This window comes from Mirounga angustirostris, unplaced genomic scaffold, assembly GCF_029215605.1.
Source record: "Mirounga angustirostris isolate CCGP_5_RB_7025 unplaced genomic scaffold, mMirAng1.0.hap1 SCAF_6, whole genome shotgun sequence".
NCBI lineage: Eukaryota > Metazoa > Chordata > Mammalia > Carnivora > Phocidae > Mirounga > Mirounga angustirostris.
In genome coordinates, this window is record NW_026991714.1 from 50126739 (window position 1) to 50151261 (window position 24523).

General features: G+C 42.9%; 1 protein-coding gene across 2 annotated transcripts in view; it reads right to left on the bottom strand.

Moving 5' to 3' along the window:
* Positions 1-2153: 2153 nt before the first annotated feature.
* The window catches only part of PAPPA2 (pappalysin 2), a 295094-nt gene continuing 272724 nt past the window's right edge, over positions 2154-24523 (bottom strand). For both annotated transcript variants that reach the window (XM_064594278.1, XM_064594279.1), the window contains 2 exons: positions 6281-6379; positions 2154-3877 (listed from right to left, as the gene is read on the bottom strand). In XM_064594278.1, coding sequence (XP_064450348.1) covers positions 3803-3877; positions 6281-6379 — 174 coding nt within the window. In that variant the 3' untranslated portion in view covers positions 2154-3802. The remainder of the gene's footprint in view (positions 3878-6280; positions 6380-24523) is intronic.

Consider the following 24523-nt stretch of genomic DNA (forward strand, 5'->3'; position numbering starts at 1 on the left):
TGTGTTGAACACTACATCAAAAACTAATGATGTACTCCATGTTGGCTAATTGAACATAAAACAAAAAAGATGGCGTGCCAAATGCATAGCACATGTTAGCTAAATTCTACCTTCTAGCTAAACTGGATGCCTCAGTGATGTCCAATATCACCCAGCCTCTCCACAAACCTACCTCCACATCTTCAGCCCTGTTGTTCACTTTGCCTGGACTATCCTCTCCCTCTTTCCCATTTCTGTCCACCATTCTTATATGCCTGCTTCTCAGACCATCTTTCAAACGCTATGTATATTTGGCATCTGGGAGTGACACCTACTTCCTTTGAACCATAAATGATTCTTGGGATTTATTTCTACAACTCACGAGACACTTGACATCACGGCTGTGTGCTCTGCTTTGGTACATGTCATCTCATAAACATTCATGTATATTTTCTCTACACATGCCATTTACTTAACAAATCACTTCTAAGTGTCTGAAAGGAATGATCAATCAATTAATAGATCATGATGTCTGCACCTGGCATGGGCAAATGGAAAGTAATTTGGAAGTGATGGTTGATTTAAACAAAGAATAAGACACCAAAGACTCTTCACATTTTCTGTGCTGATTTTTTAATGAACATCTTATAATCTTACAAAATAACTGGCTGTAGCTGTTTTACATTACAATACAGTAGATCAGCTCCTTTCACTGTGTTCCCAATCAAGCCATCCCCTTGGGGTGCTAACTGATGCACTTAATAGTGATCTTACAGAGGAGAGGAAGTGCCAAGTCCAATGTCTTGCAGTGGAGGCAAGGAAAGGAGAGAATCAAGAATAACTCTTCACTTTCACATACAGGTTTGCCTGCTGCCATTCTCCTTACTCTGTCCTCTCATCTCTCTGGTTGGAGACTGTCACACTAACCATTAGAGTCAGCTAGTCCTGGGCAACCTGGACAACCAGAGCCCCTGGTTACTAGGAAAAAAAAAAGAAGCAGAGAAGTGACTTTTGGAACAAAGAAGGGCTTTGTGGGAGAGGTCCTCCATGACCCCATGGATGGGTAAGAGCAGCCAAATACAGACCACCACATAGAGTGAGTGGGAGTTGATATCTCCTGGGAATCTGTGACCACGGTGTCTCTGTCCTTCCACTTTATTAGTGACATGAGAGCTCAACACCCTGGGCCCCAGGGACACTGGCTAGAAGAGCCCGCCATCTCTGAATGGCCCGACCTGATGAGGGCCAGGCAGCCTTCAGCCAGAAGGGCTTTCCACACACCACAGAAACTGCCCTCTTGCCTTTTCAGGGCAGAAGTGGATTGCAGATGTTGCCAATGGAGAATAAAATATTTGTAAATGAAGTATGACAGAGAAATGTTCTCACTGTTCCTTCTGTGAAGAGACTGAGCACAGACCCACACTGGTGTGAACCACAGGCTTGCAGCCTTGTGGAGGAGCTGTAGCCTTCCTGAGCTGGGCGATGCCCAAGATACCTATTCTGCTGCCTCAGTCTCAGACAAGCAGGATTCCCTGACAAAGAGCTTGATGCACTTCCAAGAATTTGGATACTCTCCCCAAGAAAACAATTTTACAACTTTGTAAAAAAAAAATGGAGGATCTAAACTTTTTCCACTGTCCTTTCCATATTGAAGCCTACTACAATCCTAGGAATATTTATTCTCTTTTTGGGGTACTAAATGTGAACCCAGACAATGAGAAGTAGGTATCTAGGTTTCCCTTATGGCTAGAAACATAGAGGACAAGGGTTTTTTGGATGGGCAATCTCTGCTACTTCCTTTCCCCAGTGATGGTGCCACCCTCATTTTATATCCCTAGAGATAAATATGTGTATACCCCTTTCTTTTTTTCCCATTCCAGAATATGGTTCTTTCCTCAAGATAGCAGTGGGGAATATTTCCTCTTCCTATTTGCAAAGCCATTGCTTCAGTGTTGGTGGGAAGAGTCGAAATCTTGTGGTCAGAGCCAAAGAGCAGATGATTCAGAGAGACCAAGGTTGCACTCTAATTTTGGCCTGTTCTTCGCTTCCACTGGAGAGGAAGCTCTGAGGGAGAAGCAAGCCTTCCAGCCCTCCTTGAGATAACAAACTGAAGTGTTGAGCAAGAAATTAACTCTCTTTCCCCAAGGCTTAATCCAGAAACTGTTACCAAAAACAACTGCAATAGACCATGTGCAAAAAGAGTAAGCCTGGGATGTAAATAGAGGCAGGTTAATGTGGTCATTTTACCCACAGTCCATCTATTGAACAAGAAAGGATAATGACAACAAAATGGACCCTAAATAAGTTGAAATTCTTCTCTCTTCCCACAGAGTGTCACCCTTGCTCCATGTGTTTCCATAGCCTGCTCAATCAAAAACTCTAGGTCATGGATATATGTTGTACTCGAATAGAATTTACCTCAGATCCTGCATTGCTTGAAGGATTCCCCTCCGATCTGTTCTGGAGACTTGGAACAAGCCCAAGTCTCTTTGACTCATTTCATCCTCCTGCCTGGGGCTCTAATTTACTCCTGGCCTCTCCCATCTCTATGGCCTCCTTTGGCTCCCCCATCTCTGCCTGTTCTTCTGTCTCCTCCCATTTTCTCCCTATGTCATGTCCATAACATTTTTTTCCCCAGATCAGCGATTGGTCATGTGTCTGTGAATGATAGCCAGGTTTGGGGACTCAGAAGGAGAGAGGGCACAGGCCAACCATGAGGAATGTGTGAGTTCCTGTAATCCTGGCAATCAGAGAACAAGCCCCAGTATAAACTTGCTCACTGACTGGAGGGTAAGAGCCACCCTTGGAACAGGCACATATGGGAATGTAGAGAATCCTGGGTCTCACTAACTCCAACTAAGAGTTCTGAGAAGTGAAAAGTAGTGAATATATTCTTTTTGGATAGATACACAAGAACCACAGTCTGGTTCTCCTGCCCCAGCACCAATAGGTACTCCCACCCAACTTGCCATGCCTCTTAATGTTATCATCCCAACCCTTCATCTCCTCAAACTGGGCCCAGCTTCCTGCTCATGAAAGATGATTAGCTGACATGTTCATATCAAGAACACCTAATTTCTCTCTCCCTCCCCTTCACCACTTCCCTTTCAACCTGCCAACCCCCATCAATAGAAAAATGGCAGAACAACTTTTCTTGCTGTCCTCAAACCCTCAGGATTCATTTTGGAAGTGAACTTCACAGCAGCAATATGTGGAACAATGTATAATTTTTAGCTTAGTAGACAGCAAAAAATATAATATATATAATAGATTTATATAATTATGTTTAAATACCTATAAAGAATTAATAACTAACCTCATTATTACTAAAGGAGACTACACGAAAGAAAGGGAGCCAGTTTAGAGTAGATGAGCCCTGAAAGATGGCAATCCATTCAAAATGGGTGTTAACAGAGTGTCCCTGGCAACTTCTCTTCTAGTATTTTGGTATTGGTTTACAAGTTGGGTGGGGCTGAATAGTTGGCGGGGTGCAGAGCGGGGAGTAGGGCAAGAGTTGAGGATGGGGTTGAATAGAATATAAATGGGGGAGGAGGGTCCTTGTATATCTATCATATTTCTCCTTCCACTTTTAATCAACTGCCTCTTTGAAGAAACTTTTGCCTGTGATTCTTCCCTACTTGGACTACCTGATGCAACAGTTGGCACCTATAAACATTCTCCTGCATGTCTGTAAGATCCTCATGCTCTTCCTCCTTCCTTCATTTCACAACATTTCTTCTTCATTCACCTTTTGTTTTCTGCTATGGAGGCCTCTCTTTCTTCCTGCCTCCAGGGCAGTGGAAGGAGGGGCTTGATCCCACAGTTACTGATTTTCTTCAGCCTTGGGGTCTCGGCAGGTGCATTCATCCAGGTCACAGTCAGCAGCAAATGGAATGACCTAGGGGAAATCAAAGAGAAGTTGAAATAACCCATTTTCTTGCCAAGCTTCATACTTTTCAACCAGCTTCTGCTTTTCTCACTTGGTCCCAGAGGAAGTGTGGGATTACTGTTAATATCACAGAACTGAAACGAACACTCAGTTCTTTCACTTACACATCATGTCTCTTTGAGCAAGGTAAATCTTCCTTGCTTCACTTTGTGTGTGTGTGTGTGTGTGTATACACACAAACATACAGTGGAAGGACAACAGTAACTACCCCAGAGGGTGTTAGTGTGATTTAAATAAAATGATGGATATAAAACACACATTTCCAGGCATCTATAACACCTGTCACTACTACTTCTAATATAATCACTAATGTCAAGAACCACTGCTAATGTTTTTGTTGCCATTATCCTCTTCACAAAATCCCTGTAAAGTAGATAAGATGGATGTTAGCATTTTCTTTTTATAGGGAAGGCCAAGAGAGATTGAATGACTTAACTTAAGGTCGTAACACTATCTGGAAAACCAAGGCTCTACAGCCTAGCTCTATGGCTCCTACTTCTTGGTGTTCTTGGAGCCATACGATCATCTCTGCCATCTTATAAGCATGAGGTTTTGCCCATCTTGAACCCAGGATGTACTCTGACTTGGTGAAACAATGCATCTCTCTACCCATTGTCTGTGGCCGGATTGCCTTCTTGCTATATAATTATCCCTACTCTGCACCAAAAATGATCCAGCAAAAGTTATTCTCTACCTGTTCGCACTACAGCACCAACAGACAAATATACTTTTTGAGTGTCCATAACTAGCTTCAGAGAGAATTGGGCATTTTGAGAGATATGATGTAAAAAGTTTTGGCAAGGATTCTACCCTTTGGGCATGGACAGTCTAGTGAGGTGAAAATAGATAGGCATAGCATTTAATCGTCCAAGCACACTGAAAAGATGGGCTTGGTGACTGGGCAAGGCAGTTGGAAAATGGGTGGTATTATTTGGGGAAATTTTCCAGCATATTTTCACATGTGAGATAAAATGTGATTTACAGGAATAAAGTGCTTTTTCTTTTTCTTTTTTTTTAAGATTTTATTTATTTATTTATTTGCAAGAGAGAGAGAGTAAGGGGAAGGGGCAGAAAGACAGAGAGAGAGAAAATGTCAATAGAATGCTTAGCATGGAGCCAATGTAGGGCTCAAACTCACAACCCTGAGATCACGATCTGAGCTGAAATCAAGAGTTGGATAGTCAACAAACTGAGCCACCCAGGTGCCCCATGAAGTGTTTTCAATCCTGATTCTAGTATATGCTGGCTATAGGCACTGAAATCCATTAAAGACAAACCCTAGATTTACTGAGTGTGAGATGGAGATGAGGCTAGAATTGCTTGCTTTCTTCTGAAGTGGTCATATTTTCCTGTGTAGAGATGGGATCCATGACCAGTTACCGTCTGTAAATGAGAACAATAACTAGTTGACATGATTTCTGACCTGTTTTCCAAGTTCTTGATCTGTTTCTTTTGGTTTGGGATTTATTAATTTTTAGAGCAAAAGAGGGCCAAATTGAACAGTGATCTGATAAGCCCCTGAGCATTCTGCATTAAATAAGTTAATTCACCTAAGTGGTGAGAACAGTGTCCAGCATATACTGAACAGTGAGTCATATCAGCCATTAGGTGCCATAGTACTCAAGTCTGTAGAGGAGATCACGTAGGTGTGACTTATTGTGAAGACATGTACAAGGAAAGAAATACTATCTCTTGCATATTTCTGATTCATCAAATTGGCCAGCTAGCATCAAGTATCTTTGGAGCACTTGGCTTTTTATCCGTATTAGAGCAAAATTTCAACCTATTCAATTTCACAGGTTTAGCTTGAGCATATCTGTCAATTTAATAGAGCCCAGAGAAATAGAGATAAAAGGAACTGAGAAAAAGATTACTGCTCAGGATATGGTCTAGGGAGTGCTCCAAGTAGCTTGTGGTAGCCATTCAACATAAACTTGAAATATGCTTATAATATACTACATAGGATTATTAATTTAATTATGAAGATTAATAATAATCAGACGTCACTTCTTTGGTAATTGTGCCTCCCCAGGGGGAAGAGGCCATAATTCTCTGCCAACAGAGGTGTATCCTGGACAATGATAAGCAGATGTGAGTCTTTGAGGAGCAAAAGCCATGGCTTTTCTGAAGGAGTTCCAGGACCAACTACTAGAGGACTAGTGTTTTCTAACAACCTCACCTAAAATCACTGCCTTTAATCCTGTCACCATAGAAGTGTCAATGTTTATTCATTATAAATCCCTCTTGACTACAGAGTAAAAATGATGCAGAATGAAGGAGAACCAGCCAAAGCCACTGCCTCTATTTCTGGAGCCCCTGCCCTGCCTGTTACCCGCAGGTATGCTCACTTACCTTCTTGGAGGAGAGCGTGGAAGAGCAGCAGTCTCCCCCATCATAGTGGCAGTAGGCCCGGTTGTTGATGGTATCACACCATCCATCTGCTTGGAAAGGCTGGTGAGGACATGAGAAGTCAGTGTCTAAGAACAGTTTCACTGGGCTTTGCACTACTCTCCTGCCCATCCCCACCATAATCCATGAAATTCAAGAGATATTAGGGGAGAGCACCCAAGGGGCAGGATACAAACTGACCTAACATTCTCAAAAAGTTGAGAAGTCTCAAGACCATTAGACCCAAGGATTTGTCAAATTTCACCTGCAACACCTGCTTCTGACCAACTCTAGGGTCCAGAATGGTTCATTTAAACCCCTTGGTCAACTTTTCACCTTCTTGTAATAATAGGTCTTTATATAAAGTAGGTTACCAAATATTTTCACACATTTTAACTCTGTTGATCCTCAGGAAAAGCCTGTGCTACAGGCAAGGTTGGCTTTAATGGAGATGCATAGAAATGACAAACACTGCCCTGGGTCACATAGCTAGGGTCAAGCAGACTTTGGGATTAGAACTCATGTATCTTGACTTTCTGCTGCCTCTCCTGAATTAAGAATCATAATTTCCACCCCTTCTCCTGGTACTTGTATTCAGGGACCCTGGTAGTCCTGGCATGCTATGAAGACTCAAATTTGTCTGTCCAGAATGCAGGGGTCCTAGGGTTTGGGACACCAGTGTTGGAACAGAAATAGTCTCACATGGGGCGCCTGGGTGGCTCAGTCGTTAAGCGTCTGCCTTCGGCTCAGGTCATGATCCCAGGGTCCTGGGATCGAGTCCCACATCGGGCTCCCTGCTCAGCAGGAAGCCTGCTTCTCGCTCTCCCACTCCCCCTGCTTGTGTTCCTGCTCTCGCTATCTCTCTCTCTGTCAAATAAATAAATAAAATCTTAAAAAAAAAAAAAAAGAAATAGTCTCACATGTACAGCTACCTAATGCACAGCAGCTAGACACAGGGTGAGAGCAGAGGAAGCTAAACTGTTTCCATTCATTCCTGTTACTGCTACAAGTTAACAGAAACCAAAATGGGAAAGGGGTCCAGCTAAACCAGAGTTTATGGAGTGTTTCTCCCCAAAAGGGAATGTATGATAAGAACAGCAACAAGCGGTTAAAAAATAGCTCAGAAGCCCAATGCATTGTTTCCCTAGAACCACTCCTGGAGAAAAACAGTGTCCCACAGCATCCTGGAGGGCATACCAGCCAGCCCACCTACTCAATCACATTGGCCGCTTCCCATCCTGAGTGGATACCCAATTGCGAAGCCTCAGGAAACGTCTTGTGGCAAAACTCTTTGGACCACAAGACAGTCAGTAGACTTTTGAGTTCTGAGGTCACCTTCCAGCTTTGCATGTTTAAATCACTCTCTCCCCCCACCCTCCTTAAATGTCAAATAGAGGGACTGTTCCCTATTTCACTGTGCTTTGATGAGATAGATAGATCACTAAGCTAAAAAAAAAAAAAGGCCATTAAATAATTTTCAGCAATTGAATTACATCAGAACGAGCTCATCCAAATTATTACTTCAATGTTTTGATTTATTCTATGGGGTCCTGAGGTCATTTGAACATCATTCCAGATATATACCAGGATTCCAGTCACTGAAAAGTTGCTACTTGTGGGGTGGAACTCAACAGCTGTTCCACAGCTGCACGGCAAAGGCAGTTGAGAGCAGGAAGTAAAAATGAATTTTGTTTTCAACACAGGCCTCACTGGGATAGAAGACAGAGATTTTGAGATGTGCATTTGTCTTTAACACCGGAGTGAGTGACTCTGGCTCTGCAGAACTGGGGATAACTATACAATCAGGACTTGGGGTTACAATTGCAGCCCAATAATAGGAGTCAAAATACAGCTAGCTACATCCTTAACATCCATAAATGCTCTCAGGTCCTCCCAGGAGGACCAGATACATCTACTGAGATCCACCCCCCCCACCCCCCCCACCGAGTTTTCTTTCTTCTTTTTCAAGTGTTTGGTGGAGTATATTTCCCTCCTCTAACACTGCATCTGTTACTTTTTCTCCAACCCTGACTGACTCATTGGCAAAACTTAATCTGTTCCTTCTTTATTTTTCATGTTATTGCCTATAAAAACCCAAAGAGCACCCAAAATACTTCACTTACGTGTAAAAAGTATGGTCTTCAGTATGGAGGATTAAAGTGAGAGCTTCCTTTTCGTAATAACAACTTAAACTTTTGAATGGATTAATAAAGGATCCAGGGGGATCTTTGTTTCCAAAGTCTACCCCAAGGATGGCTTCTCATCTTAGGAACACTAGGGAAGATAGGTTGAAAAGAGCAGAAATGGTCTAGGTGACCTTCTCCAGCTCCCAAGGGGCATCTACTGCAAGAGCCTGAACATGATTTCTAGAAACTGCTTCTTTTCTGCTCTTAAAGTGTCATCTGGGAAGAAAAGGGAATTTATAAAAAGGGGCAGAAAACCGGAGAAAAGGTTGGAAAGACCCGAGTGTTTAATTTACTATATACCTATTAGAATTAATTGTTCCTCCCCCAACCTGCCAAAAACAACTACTCCACCCTAAACAAACAGAGTCTCCTATGGCAACATGTGCCTGGGAAACTTGAGAGCTTGAGTCCAAAGTTACAATGGAAAAAATAGGAAGGGAAAAACGACTAATTGATCCAAAGTGTTTAAAGCATCTGAAGACTGAACATAGATTAGATCAAAATCCCCATAATGGAAAGGTGTCGGCCTGGGGACAGCACTCCTGCTGCAGGAAACTTCCCCCAAGGGGGGGTGCAAGGTTTCTCTGCACAGTGTGTCCAGAGGTGAATTTTTACTCCCCATACATATACCTCACTTATCCTGTAACATCTGTAAACAGAGTGCGTCATATAAGTGAGTTTTTCAAATACCTGTAGCCTATTTCTTAAGGAGACATGTTTTCATTTTCCATTTTAACCATTTTGATAAAAGAAAAAAAACATATAATATTCCTCTTATCCTGCCTTTTAATAAGTAATGGAATACAAAGTCATCAACATGAACATTTTTCTTTTTTTCTTTTTTTTAAAGATTTTATTTATTTATTTGAGAGAGAGAATGGGAGAAAGCACATGAGAGGGGGGAGGGTCAGAGGAAGAAGCAGACTCCCTGCCGAGCAGGGAGCCCGATGCAGGACTCGATCCAGGGACTCCAGGATCATGACCTGAGCCGAAGGCAGTCGCTTAACCAACTGAGCCACCCAGGCGCCCAACATGAACATTTTTCATTTTCATTTACAGGAAGACTCTCTGTATTGGGCTACTTACCCTTTCATTAAGTGAGCCTTCTCCAAAACACACACACACACACACACACATACTTTTCATGAGTCAAGCTTCTTAAAATTATACCTGAAGTCAATACCTAGATCTGAGAGAGAGGCTAGGTTTCTCTTCTCATGATGCATGATCTTGATGATATCTATGGCCAGCTAGCTGTGTTCCAGGCAGATGAGATAGCCGTATAAATGGCTGTGGGTCAGTGATGAAATCTGAAGAAGGGCTATCAGCCCATATGCCTATATGACTATGGAAACTGTACAACTTTGGAAACTTCTCAAAGTAGAGATAATTTCTTCTTTATGTTATCTATATTCTTTATGTTATTTTCTGTTTAAGGTTGTTCTGGAAAGTTAGGCATGGAGATGGTGGCCCTATCTGTTGTCTATGGATATAGTCATTCATTCAGTCATTCAATATCCTTTATTACAAACCTCTATGTGCCAGGCATTGTTATGAGGATACAAAGATAAATAAAACACAGTTCCAGCCCTTGAGAAAATTCACTGTAAACAAGTATAGCTTATGATGATAAGTGCTAGCATAGGGATGAGGACAGAAGTGCCTAAGCCAGATTTTGGTTGGGGAGATTTGTAAGGGCTTTCAGGGGCTGGCTCTGCTACATCTAGCCTCTAGGAGGAGAGGTTAGGACTGGATGATTCAGAGGGGAAGCCTGAGAAAACTTGTAAGGGAGAAAAAGGGTGAAAATAGAGAGCCAGGTGGTCCCAGACTGCTTATCACAGGGCCCACCCCGAGGAAGAGCTCCACAAACATTGACTGATTGGGTGATAACACTTCTATTACTTCAATTACATTAAGAACATTTTTCTTCTACAGCTTGCAACAGAACTCATGACCACATTGATGTTTTAGAAAGGTTAGTTTTGAACTTTAGATGTTCTGCTCTGATGACCTACAGGTTGGGATCTTAGCCAAAAGTGACTATCTCCCTATAGGGCACAGGGCAGAATTCTGATCTTGATCCTTCATCTTGATCTTCATCTCCTTCAGACCAGGAGAAGATGCTAATCACATTTGTGCCTAATGCTCAACACTGTTTTCTTTCTCCCACATCATTTCCCATCAAAACTCTCTAGTTACGTGAATGACAAATCAGACCTACATCCATTTCTTCTTGATGAGGCTGCATTAGGTCCCAAAGATGCCCTTTCCCAGAGAAGCTGTGGTGTCAGGCCCAGTGGAGGCCTTGCAGTAAATGGAAACTCTTATAAATATATATATATATATGAATGTGTGCTCATTTTCTCTTTTTCTCTGGCTTTCCAATGAATGCTTGGCCTGATTCTCATTCTCTATTCATCCCAAAGATCTGCCTACCATGTTCATACTGCCTGGGCTTCACTGCAAGGTTGCTCTTAGAATTTCACAAGCAAAACTTATGAGGTCTTTGAGGCCCCTCAAGAACCCTTGATGACCAGAACACTACTTGCCTTTTGGGTTTTTTTAAAGGATCATAGATACATGAAATTCTAAGGTTGGACAGAGCCTTGAAGACTATTTAGTACGAAACTCTTATTGTACAAATGATGAAATGGAGCCTTAAAAAAAAGAAATGTCTTGTTTGTAAGGTGAGTTGGTGGCCATCCTAGGAATAAGTTAGAGTCTCTGGATTCTTGATCTGATGTTCCTTCTACTATAGCATGCTACCACTATGTGATGATTTCATTCCTCTTTTAATTTATTGGGAATGCAGGGTAATTTAAATTCCTTTGGCACTTCTATACAACAGGCTTAGGTACAGGAGCATTAACAATAAAGTGAACCCAACGATCCAACATAGAAGAAAAAAAAGGGCTATACATATATCAATTCCCCTGAACCCCAACAACTTCACTTCTGCTTTTCTCAGTTGCGGGTCAAAGTTTATTCCAAATAAGCTGCCTGGCACTATCACTCCTTCAGCCTTGGGGCTTGGTCTGCACGTATTTCCTTAGAGGCTGATTTCCCCAGGAGGAAGCAGCACTATGCTCCCATCCCATCGGCAGATGCCTGCAACCCAGAGACATTTATTTCTGGGTCCCAGAATGCTCAAGCCAGATATTTCTCTGCTCACTGCAGTCATCTGACGGAAAGAGGAAATGGAGCTGTTCCCCTCCTCCAGTGTTCACCCCTTGGGGTGGGAGGGTGCCAATGATCTCACATTTGTGGGTTTGCAACAATCTTCTTGGAAAATGTAAAATTAAAATAGATACCCTGAGATGGATTCTGCAGGAAGAGTTTCTTACATACAACCTCCTCTGGAAAATCTCATCTGGCTTCCTGGGCCCAGAGAGTCCTCCCTGCCTGTGTGTTACTATGGTATATTTTACCCATATAGGCATTATACAGGACTTAACACTCTGTACTATCAAGGGCTCAGAGTCTAATCTTTATAGTACCAGCTGCTAGTTGAATGCCTGATGCCACAGGAGGTTCTCAATAAATGAATAAATATGAGGGTGGCTAACAACATTTCCTTAGCATATTTTGTGACCAGATCCCTCCTTTCCATTATTCCTCTCCTACTATGTACAGAGCATTGGTATACATTTATTTAAGAGTGGGAAGAGACAGTAGAATATACCATCTGAAAGTTCTCCTTCTATAAACAACCTAAAAATGTTGGATAAAATTTAACAATATCCTTTCAACTCCAGAGCTGGGATAATAAGAAAAGAAGAAAAATTACCAGGGGTCAAAAACAAACAGAAGCTCAAAACCAGAGCAGGAAGAAGGTAGGGAAAGCATGGCTGTCTTCGGGGTGTTTGCAAATATCTATAATCAAGTGGTTAGGTTTTCACAGCTGATTGGGAATAGGGGCCCAGATCTTGGGCCTCCGCAAGGTGGGGAATGTGTAAGTGACATTGTTAGTATTTTAATAAGAAGGCTGTGTTCATGAGGACTGATATGGAATGACATAGTCATACAGCAATGCCGCCCAGGTAACTTGGCTCACTTGCAACTGGGAGATCTGTTCCTACCTACCAGCCCTGAAGACTAGATGATGCAAATCCACTAATCACTAAGATATTAAGGATCTGCTGGGTTACCAGATAGCAGTTGAAATGGTAGAGTAGACCCTGGAAGGCCAAGAGTCTGCTCTACATACAACAGACAAGCAAGATGTAATTCAAAGAAAGGCAATGAAGACACATATTCTGTTGGACGGGCAGAGGGAAGCACCCCATTTGGTAGCCCTGAGAGAGGGATCTGAAGTTGGGGTTTAGTCCTGTGGTCCTATTATACTTTACTGGCCCATGTGAGGTCATATAGCTTTTGTGTAGGGCTTCAAACCTCTCTGTCAGAGCAATCCACCAGACCCTCAAAAAAGGAAAAGCCAATGTGCAACTTTATAGGGTCCAAAAGAAAAGCCTGATTATAACCAGTTTATCTCTGTCTGACACCAAAACCAAAGCACAGTCACAGAATAGAAATAATCAAATAGTGCAAAAAAACAATTCTTCTGAGAGAAATAGTTGGGATACACTGAGATGGAAAAAGAAAAGCAAACAAAATAAGGTCAAATGACTTCTTTTTCCTGTAAAATTTTCATCGGCTTCAAGGTACACAGGGCTTAATATCTCCTGCTCTGGAAAATGATCAAGGCTGTACAGTCTGGTGATCAAGAGCATGGGATATGGTGTTCGATAAACCTGTGCCCAGATCCCAGCTCTGCTCCTTACCAACTCTTAAATTGGAGCAAATTACTGAACTTCTTTAAGTAGCAGTATCCTGGTTGGTGAGTGAGAATAACAACAACCTCATAGATTGTTGTAAGGGGTAAATGAGCAAATGGAGGTGAAATATTTAGCCCAGTCCTTGGTCCACAGTAAGTACTCAAGGAATCCTAGTTTTATGAAGGTGGCAGGAACACTACCATTACTTTTACTGTTGTGGGTTGGTGTCTGGGTTCCCTCCACAGAGACTCTGGTCAGAAAAACTTCAAGATTCTACCAGCAACACTTTAGAGTCAAAGCTATGGATGCTCTCATTCCTGCACCTCCTGCCCCATTCCCTTTCACCACAAATGCACCATCTGAGTCATGAAGGAGTCAGGTGACAAGGAAAATGGGTCTGGAAATTATAAAAACAGAGTGGGAGAGGCCTGACTGGCTCCTGGAAACCAGGGCTCTCCTCAAAACCAGAGTGGTGACTTGAGTGTCTTAGCCTCTGAAAAACCCCAAACCATCACAGACACCTCTTCCCTGACAGGCACCACAGGAAAACAGGAAAGTGAGAAGACTCTCTGTGACTTACTTTTCAGCCAAAAATAACCTCCTAGCAGCCCCTTTCATTTTGCTGCAAATAAAGACCCAGTGGTGCAGACTCTTCTACCTCACTGACAAACGTACGCCAGCCTACTTCTCCACTGGCCTCCCAGCTGGGCCCAACATAGCCAGGTGCTTCTACAGCCCACCCCGAGGCAGGGGCCGGGGGTGGGGTGAGAGCCCCGAGTGGTGAAGACAAGGCAGGGGGACACTCATGTAGAGTCTGCATTGATCTGTGCCACAAAAATGTTGGCTTAAAATTAGACCTTTATTTCCCAAGAGATAGAGACAGAAGAGGACATCCCACCACAGGTCACGTGGTCTTAGGGGCTCAAAACCAAATGAGGCAGCCCTCGGGATTTCGTGGCCTGCCCCATGTGTTGCGAAATGCCCCAGGAGTGAGCCACTGCTACTGATGGGAGCGTGTCCTGGCCCTCACTCGACCTGGAGGCCTCACCCATGCTAAGGCGCTTGGTACCTCTGGCTTTTTTCCCCCTCCCCCTTTGGGCCCAACTGCATGAGACTGACCGTGACAGTGCCCAGTGCTCTGCTCCCGGCCACGATCCTTATTCCCTCGTCACATCTCCATAACTACGAGGTCACTGCCAGGCTCCTCTAGGCCATAGCTTGTCTCCATGTCTTAAACAAAGAAACCCCCAGACCTTTCTTCTCCTCCTCCAACAGTCTGACTCCTGTCCTGCACGCTTGCCCTTGTCTCAGGACCTGCTGATCCTAAGAAGTTGGCTGGTCCACATTTTATGCCAGTGACTCCCAATCCTGTGCCATCGCCCTCCCTTCTTGAACCACACAGCAACACTTCTCAAGATGCAGTTGTCTCAGAGCCCTGATATTTGTGATGAGCAAAGGCTGGGCTTGGGCTCCCAGCAAGAACTAATAATGACACACCATCGGACCTCATCCGCCTCTCCACAGCCAGCCTGGTGGGCCCACTGATTCCCGTGATTTTGTGTTTTTTTTGTTCTGATGGGGGCTGGGGAAGGTGGCAGCAGCAGAGGGGGCCTGCATCTGGCTTTCTTCTTTAAAAGAGGAATGGATTCACAATTGTTTGTGTGGGGAATTTCCTGCCTCCTCTCCCGCTAACTGGAGCCAGCCTACTGTGTTTCAGAGTTAGAGACAGAAACCTTGAACACAAGAGCTTTGACTCTGTAAGGACCACGGGGGCAGGGGCACATTGTGCATTCCCTCTTCCTCTCCTGCTTCATTCCATGAGCAGCAGGACCCCGAAGTAGCGCAAAGCCTAACATAGCACAGTAGGTTCTCAATGAATGTTTGGTGAGTGAGAGTCACGGATTCCCCTCTAGAAGAGACTTTCTGCTTTCCATTCCTCTTGCCTTTCCTCCAAGATAAGGTGCTTTTCCTCTATCTTGTTCCCTCGCCTCCCCAGGTAATCTGTGCTCACTATCAATTACTCTCTCTACAACAGCACCTGAAAATGGCTCAGCATGCCCTTCCAGGTACAGGCTCAGCAACAGCAGACCCTTAGAGAAGCAAACTTAAAGATTCAGAAGAATGAAAGTAGGAGCATAAGTTCGGCCACTGCAGACACCTTGCTGAGCAGGTGGGACCTGCCTGACCCCTGTCCCCGTGGTCGGCAGTCACTCACACAGCTCCCCCTCTCTTGGCCCTCCACCAGCTGTGGTCCCAGGCCTGCAGCCCACACAAGGGGAACCTTACACCGTACATACTCTGTTTGAGAGCTGACATAGTAGCTCTGGGAGGTGAAGGAGACAAAAGGCTGAGGAACTTGGTTGAAGTCAGAGGTGGAGAACCTGCAGCTGGGAGAAAGGGCTGGAGAAGCACCAGGGCAGATGGCTGGGGTTCTGCTCCGACTTTGAGCCTCTACTTCCTCTGTCCCTGTCTTCTGGTTCCTTGGCCAGCCTGCAGTTCATGGGAGGTTGAGGCCGGCCTGAGCTGGCAAGGGGAATGTTCTAGCACAGCCCGCCACGCGTGCTCGCCCCCCAGCGCCCTGCCACATGCACGCCCATGCCAGGCAGCTTGGCATTTCTTGGCTCCCCACACCTGCCTGTGGAAGATGACTGGGAATGCAGACTGTGGGAGGAAACAACAATATTCATTGTTTGCATTAAATATTTTTCTTGGCCCTCCTGCTGTTTGCTGAGCATCTTATTTTTTTTCTTTCCCCATTCTCTCATTCCTTCTCTCCTCCTTGCCTCCCTCCATCTCTCCTCCCGCTCTCTCTTTCTCACTCTCTCCTCAGCAATCAAGCACACGGGGAGAAACTTTGAGGAGAAAGCAGACACTCCTAGGGTGGAAGGAACTTTTTAAAGAAATCAAAGCAGGAGACCAAACCTTTTGCCATTCCGATACCACACCCAGCTCTTCACAGAGAGGGTACACTTTGGGGCAAATCTAAATCTATGATTTTGAGCGTTCACAAGTGTTCCTGGGATATAATTCACAGCACTTGTTTTCTCTCTCATTCTCTCTCTCTTTGATATATGTGTATATACACATGATTACATACATGTAATATACACTTAAAATACACATATATTCCATACACATATACACACATACAAATATCATACATTTGATATATACAGTATTCATATGTAAGATAGATGTATCATAATAATATACAATATGTATATTATAGATATATAACATTAAAATATGTGTTTTTATTCTATATACACATGCACGCAAACACACACACAGACATATACAATTTCTCTTAAAGCTCCTGGCATAAAGAATGAACCTAAAGGTAAAAATAGTTTTATAAACTACAAGTCATCATAGAGAAACCAGACACTATTTTTTTATCTTATATATGGCATTTTCTGTGTATAAGGCACTGTGCTATAAGGATTGTATGCATGATCTTACTGAACCCTCACAACAACTCAGTGAGGTAGGTATTATTATCATGCCCATTTTACCAATTAAAACACCAAGGACCTGAGCCACTAAGGAACCTATCTGTAGAAAAGACACAGAGCCACTGTTGATGCCCAGGCTTGTGCTATAATCATCCTGACACATCCACGCTGCCTCCAGCATCGTTATCTAATAGTAATGATATACCACACTCCATGTCTCAGTACTGCACCTAGTCCAATCTCTCAACACAAGTATGGGCATGCAAAGCCACTCTCTGAGGAAAAGTCAATGCTATAGTAATCCATGAAAAATGTATCATCTAGGATATTTAAGTTCAAAACATATACTATGAGCCAAGCATGAGGATAGCTGCTGAAATCCTGGGATATCTTATCAATACATACGTAGTGTGTTTTCTAGGTACAAGGCCCCACAGTAGGTTCTGTGGATGACAAAGTCTCCATTAAAGAAGATTTGGTGTCATCAGCACTGAATAAGGCAGAATCTGAACAGCATCTGAGACAATAGGGAAGAAATCCCAGGCCAGTGGAGGATTGGTTCCCAGAGTAATTAATAGCACCAATAAGAGCTGTAAGGTTCAGAATAGGAAAGGGGCTGGGACATTTCAGAAAGGCTTTATGGAGTATATAGAGATTCAATCTTTGAGCACAGATGGGATTTGGTCAGAGACCTAAGGAGAAAAATCCCAGCAGGAGGGCAAATATAAGCCAAGATTTCAGATTACAAAAAAAAAAAAAAAGATATATCTGTGGTTTTCTGCCTCAAGTATTAATGGCCCACATTTGGAACTAGGTCAAAATCTCCATTCAGAGGAATCTAGCTAGTCCTTATCCTGAAGACAATAAGGGAGCACTGGAAGGTTTGCTTTGTTAGTTTTTTGTTTTGTTCTGAGCAGAAGGGGAACACAATAAAAGTTATGTTTCAGAGGTTGGATCTGGGGACAGCGTGGGAAATGTTCAGGACAGAAGTGGAAGGATTCAGAGCAGGTGGAAGTTTACCTCAAACAGATCTGAACTGAAAAGAACAGAATTGTTTGGTCACAATACGGAATCAAAAAAAAAGCAGACAGAGGGGTATTGTGAAGGAAAATTGCCAGGATTTGGAAAATGGTTGTATTTGGGTAGAAGACCAATGGAGATGAAGGTTTTTCTATGGCATTTTGACTATTCAAATCATGCTAAACTTTTCTCAAAAAATTTGGTCACTGAAAAAATAGCTAGAAAGAATCCTTACTAAATCCAAGGACCGAGTCTTAAGAAATAGAGCCCGATCAGTCAGCAAACCCTGTCCCAGCTCACAGTGAGAAGCTCTGTTTTCTTTTTCCATATAAACACAGGCCTAGAGGGGGCCCGGACTATTTTCTCTCCTGCCTGATTTCTGCCAGGCTCTCTCCACAACTTAGACATGACTATTTTATCACCCCCTGAAATACTCAGGTCCAGCTGAGTTGAGGAATGGCAGGAGGGAGGTGTCATATTTATTCTAGAATATTTTCTTGCCAATAGTCTTGTTTCTTTTAGCCCTGGTCTAATGTTTGGTTCCTGTGTCTATGAACAGCTCAATTTGTGTGCCTGATTATCGTAGTTCTCAAGCTCACCCTGTCATGCCATCCTGGGTCGTCAATCTGGCTGTTCTGCTCTCCGTTAATTGGTAGATGCGTCCAGTCTCCCTTTCCCCCATATGGAACCTATTCTCTGTGCAAGGGTCTTGTTTATATTCCCCTTATCTCAGGGATGCTTGTCTGTATATCTCATTGACTCATCCACTGATCGGCTGTTTCACATATTCCCCACGCTCATTTCCCTGGTCTCTGATCCTCGCTCGGCAGGGTTCAGTGGCACGTCACCTCTTCCTCCAGCTTAAAGCTTGCAAAGCCTGGGGAGGTGTCCCAACAGGTGGCCAGCACCCTGTGTTCATCTCTTAGCTGAGTATTCTACAAGTCCTATGCTTCTAGTTTATGTGTTATTTGTTTTTAATCTTCCTACCGGTTAGGAACGGGGACTCTGGAATCAGACTGCCTGGGTTCATGTACTTATCCCACATTTGCTACCTCTGGAGCTTTGGAAAGGCAACTGAATTCTCAGCCCCTCACTTTCCTGTTTACTGAACAGGAATGGTAATAAGGGGAATGATTCCTTGGTATGCACCTGGCATACAATAAACACTCACTAATGTTATTAAGTATACCGTGCAACCAGGAGCTGTTTCTGTTTGTTTTCTGAGTGAAGGTGGAGAGTAGCCCTCCCAAAGGTGGCTACTAGAGAACCTAGTCATTCTTCCTTTCTTTTAACTATGGCCTGTAGTCCCAGGGATCTTATATTTACCTTTTCCAACTATGGGAAAAGAATGACCATATAATATATGGTCTTAAGGCAGGAAAAATACCTAAGTCAAGTTATCTGATACTCATCCTCTCTCTAACATTCTATTGTAGACAGTTGAGGTATAGGTAAAGCAGCAGTGTTGTGTTAAAGTCTGCCGTCAGTCACTGCTCTCTCTCTCCCTCCATCATCTCCACTTCTTTGCGGGACCCAGCTTGCTCTGACAACCCCCATGACCAATGTATCCATCTCTACCATAGTATCTACATATTCTCCTACCCTTCTGGAAAGCAGCTAACATATTAAGGGGTCAATGATAAATATGTATCTGCAACTAGATAAAATAGAAAATGTTCAGGAAAAAAAATGACTTTAATATGGGAAAGTTTGAGACTTTGTGAGTCATATGTGGGAGACAAACATTTGAGAGAGACAATAGAAGCATGTATAGCACCTCTAAAATTACATAGTTCAGGTAGCCACCTATTAAAGAAACCTGGGAAACTTAGTTCTATGTATCAGAACATCTCCTGCTTAGGTGATGTGAGCATGAGCAATTGCTGTTCCTCCAAAAGCATATGTTCAAGCCCCAACTCCCAATATGATGGTATCTGGAGGTAAGGCCTCTGACAGGTAATTAGGTTTAGATGATATCACGAGGGGATCAATTCTCTTAAAGAAGACATACCAGCACTTCCTTTCTCTCTCTTCCCTGTGAAGACATAGCAAGAAGGCAGTCATCAGCACACCACAAAGAGAGCCCTCACCAGGAAACTGAATCATCCAGCACATTGACCTGGGATGTACCAGAACTCTGAGAAATATATGTCTATTGTGTAAGTCACCCATTCTATGGCATTTTGTTACAGCACCCCGAGCAGACCAACATACATGCCTTATTTAGTGAATTTATTAATTCAGCTGTTTTTAATGATTTGTCAGCACAAAGAATTTTCAGAGCTCCTATCCAAAAAAAGGGAGCATGAAAAGAAAGTAAGAGAGGACAGGCAGGAAGCAGCTCCCAGAGGGAGCCCAAAGAAGTAAAAAGATCACCGGCTGCTATTCAGTTACTAGGCAATCTGGATGGATCTGGCCATCGGGCTGGGCACACAGGGCATGGAAACAGGACAGGTAGTATGGCCAACAAGCCGGGCAGGCTGCAGGCACTCATGACTCAGCTACTGTGTCATTAGGGTCATAAGCGGTTCCAAGGCCAGAGACTGTTCCCAGAAACCTAACAGCACTGCAGACATGCACCACCAAGTTTAATATTTCTCACATTAGAAAGACTTCAGTTGAATCTAATCTCATTTTTAATTAGTCCTCACATCGCCTGGTGAGACAGATTAATATGATTATCCATATTCCACTGATGGGGAAAATGAGACAAAGGCCATGTCCCAAGGTCACTTGGGGAATGAGCAATAGAGGTGAAAATTAAACTTAAGCATTTTAAACTTTCAAACCAGCACACAAGGGAGAGGACATTGGGGAGTAGCTTTCATCTCCATTTGTTTGGGATCTTTCACATCTGGATAATGCATATTTAATTTATTACTTCGTTTCTCTAATTAGAAAAATATATTTAAAAAGAAAATACTAATTCCAGTTCTGAATCCCAATATTCCATATTCAATTCATAAGGAATTTACCAAATAATATATGCCAGGAGAAGCCAAAGAAGAGAATAAAATGAGCACTACCTAACCACATGTGATTATTTATTGACTATTTATGGAATGTTTAATAATAAACTACAGTGTGTGTGGGGGGGTGAGGGTAGATATAAACATAGAGGAATGAAACATGCCCCCTGCCCTCCAGAAGCTGGTTTAACTGGATATTCAAAATAGGTATACCAACAAAAACACAAATAGCATACACCTCTAACCACAGAGGCAGGAACCAAGTTTTTCTTTTTTCCCCATAGTAGATGGTCAAGCACTATATGTTGGCAAAGTATTGGTTGAGCTTTTCTCAGAACAAATTGAGATATCAATGTGAGAGGCAAACCCACAGAATAATCATCCACCCCCCTTCCAACCCCATTAACTTCATCTTCAACTCCTCTCTATTCATGTTCAACTCCAAATGTTTACCAATTCTATTGCAGAAATAGTTTTGTATTCAGCCCCTTTTATTTCTTCTCTTTTTACTTCCTCAGTTCACTGAGGAGGCTGTTACATTAGCTCAGGTTAGAGATGATAAGGTTCTGACTTCCATGGTCAAAAATATGCCACCACGACTTTCTACCTAAAGTATAAATCCTATCATCTCTTCTCTATAACAGAGATATTTTGCTCACCTGATATCTGTGTATTCCCCTGTGTTTCCCTGTCTCTCCTGAGGTGGGCTTAAGGCCATGTAACCATGTCCTGGTACACGGAAAGGCAAGCAGAAATGATGTATCACTTCTGGTCCAAGGGACTCAAGACTTGCTGGCCTCCGTGTTTCTTTTCCATCTCTTTGGAGGCAACCATGGAGACCACATTTTGAGAGAACAGAGGAATAAGATGGAAGAGATGAATGCGTTGCTTGAAAGAATTATACCTTTAGAGATTTAAGACTTAGCCTCAAAGACCAAATCAAGGGGTGGATCTTTACACCATTTGTTAAGACTCCTAATTGGATTAAAGTGGCACCTACAGGATCCTTGCAACTGAACAAAATGCTTCATAGAAAACAGACTACAGACTTTGTCCCAGAGAAGGCTCCTAAGCTCAGAATACCTTTAATTAAATCTATATAGAGAGGCACATCTGGAAAAGACTTGTAAGGATAGCTCTTGGTTATATGGATTTGACTAAAATTAAATATATACCAAACCAATAATGTCTGTGAGTTGAGGTGCCAAAAGTATCATCAGCTTGGATTAAAAGAGACTTTGGAGAACATAAAAAGATTTTTGAGTCCCCCATATTCTACTATGACAAAGCAGGCAGAGAAAGCTACTTAGCTTCCAATAGAGGGATGTTCTCCACTGCTCCTTTTTGTGGCCTAAGGGGATAATGGAAAAGGAAGGACTTCCAAGTCAGCAGAGCCCAGAGCCATGAAGAACAATGGACTTGGGAGCTATACCCAGGGAGTAATCAAAAGCTTATAACAAGAAGCATTCCCTATTCTTAGAGATTTTTTGCAACTTTTCTCAGAGGGATTTCAGAATTGTTGTGGACCAGTAATTGTTATGTGTCTCTCATTATTATCCTTGAAAAGGGATGTTTACTGTAGGTGTCTTGTCTCTGCTTCACTTTGTCCATCAGGTGTGGAAGGCAGAGAACTTGTGATTTTAGTACACCAGGCTCTAGATTAAGAGAAGCACATCATAACCTGATAGTAAATCATGATAGTCTAGATTTTCAAGCCTGATGCTATGACTGGGTAAGACTTTTGGAGTGTCTTGGGATCAGATGGAATAAATTTGAAAGTAGCAAATGTTTGTGCTACAAAGGCTGAATGGCAGATGATATTATAGGTCTACAGTTCCTTTCACTCTCTCTTCCTTTGCTGTGACTTCACTATCAACAGAGTATAATTCCTCTTCCCACTAATTTTGGACCTAGCTATATGGGTGGTCTTGACCAATGTAATGTGAATGTGCATAACATATGCTGCATTTGACCAGAGATTTTGAATGTGCTGGCACACCTTTGCTGATGTTTGGGGATTATTTGTTATGTAGCATTATTACAGACAAATTTGATGACTGCAATATACCACTTCCTTCAAAATCTTTGCCTTTCCACATGCTTCTGTTTATCCTTCAAAAGGTTACCCCTCTATAAGATCTCCATGTGATTGGGACAAGCTATTTGCTTTATCCTCTGTGCTCCCATGTGACTTTGTTCATATCTTTGTATTTTTACTCATTGGATAGTAATTGATCTTTTACCTCTATTGCATAGACTGTATTAGGAACTTACTTTTATAATCTCAGCATGGAATAGGCATTCAGAAATATTATTTTAAGGTAAGAAATGAATAAATGGGTGTGAAGCAGTGGTCATTGTTTAGTGACCATGGTATAAGTTGGGAAAGGAGGCTATGACTCTTCTGCAAATCCTAGCCATTGGGGGGAGCAGCAAGCTTTTAGATTGAGAAATGGTATGAGGCTCATACAAAAAAGCTGGATGGATTTTTTTTTTCATGTGTTGGAATTTGGAGTCTAGATTCTGTAGCTAAGCTTGGAGAGGTGGGAAGATGCTTCCCATGCATGAAGTATTGTACATTCCTGGGTTAGAATATGTTTTCTTTGGGGGTTGTTGTAGTTTCTTTCTCTTTTCTCTTTTCTTTTCTTTTTTTCCCCCCACCTTTGGAAGCATCTAATGTTTGCAATATCAATAACAACAACAAAAATATGAGGTTGGCCCAGTATGAATCAGGAGAGAATTTGTACATGCAGTGGATGTAGGGGGTGGGAAAAGGGGGAGGAAGGTGGAGAGAGGGGAGAAGAAAGGAAAAACACAATTGCCAGGAGCTTAGCAGAAGAAAATGCCATGCCTGACACGTGGCTGGCACAGTGGGCAGCAACATCTGTTCTCGATGAGGGTCCCCGGTGCGTGCTGCTATGTGTGCACGTGTGTGTGCATGTGCATGTGTAATGAAACACCCAGGCTCTGTGCTTCAGGAAGCCTGCTCATGGCTCCAGTCTCACTGAGTCTGAAATGCTGCCCTCAGTGGTGGCCTCTTACTGTGGGTTAGATCTCCAGCCAACTTATTCTTGCAAAGTATGTTGCAGGCTAGAATGGGCTGTGGAAAACAAGCCCGAGAAAAGCCACAAGGGCCTCCTGACCCATTTGAATTTTTCTCCTGCCAAGTTCTCATTACTGATCTTAAATAGGAAGGAAAACAATGTATAAGGCTGAAGAGGCTATGGAGAATTTACGGGGGGAGAAAGGCTTACATACGATCCCTGGGTTAGGGGTGCTGAGACAAGGAAGAGGTAATAAGTCTGTTTTCAAAATAGGTGTATGGTTTTGTTTTGCCATTTTTTTTCCAGCTTGGTTAAGCATCCAGAGACTCATTTTTCTCTCTTATTCTTGTTCCTCTGTTCAATGAAATAGAGGAAAAATAAGGTGGAGGGTCTGTATCCTCTATGGACAGCAGGCATCCTCTGAAGGGGGAGCTTCTGAAGGAAAGGTCCCTAAGCTGTTGGGCTAGAGCTGGAATGCTGCTGCAAGCCTCAGATCTGAGCTGTCTTTAGCCCCTTAAAAAAGGTTCTGATGCCCATGTTGGGTGCTTACACTTGGAAAGGTACATCCAAAGAGACACAAAAGTTTACTTAAAATTGTTGGGCTAGTTCCTGAAAGGAATCAGACTGAGTCAAAGGAGAGAAGCAGAGGCTCCTTTTCTCCACACTGGTTCTTTGCTGCTACGTTATACGCACACCCTGCCAGTAGACATTCAGGTCCCTTGGGCAGGACCTCTGGTGCAGCATGAGGGATGTGTCCC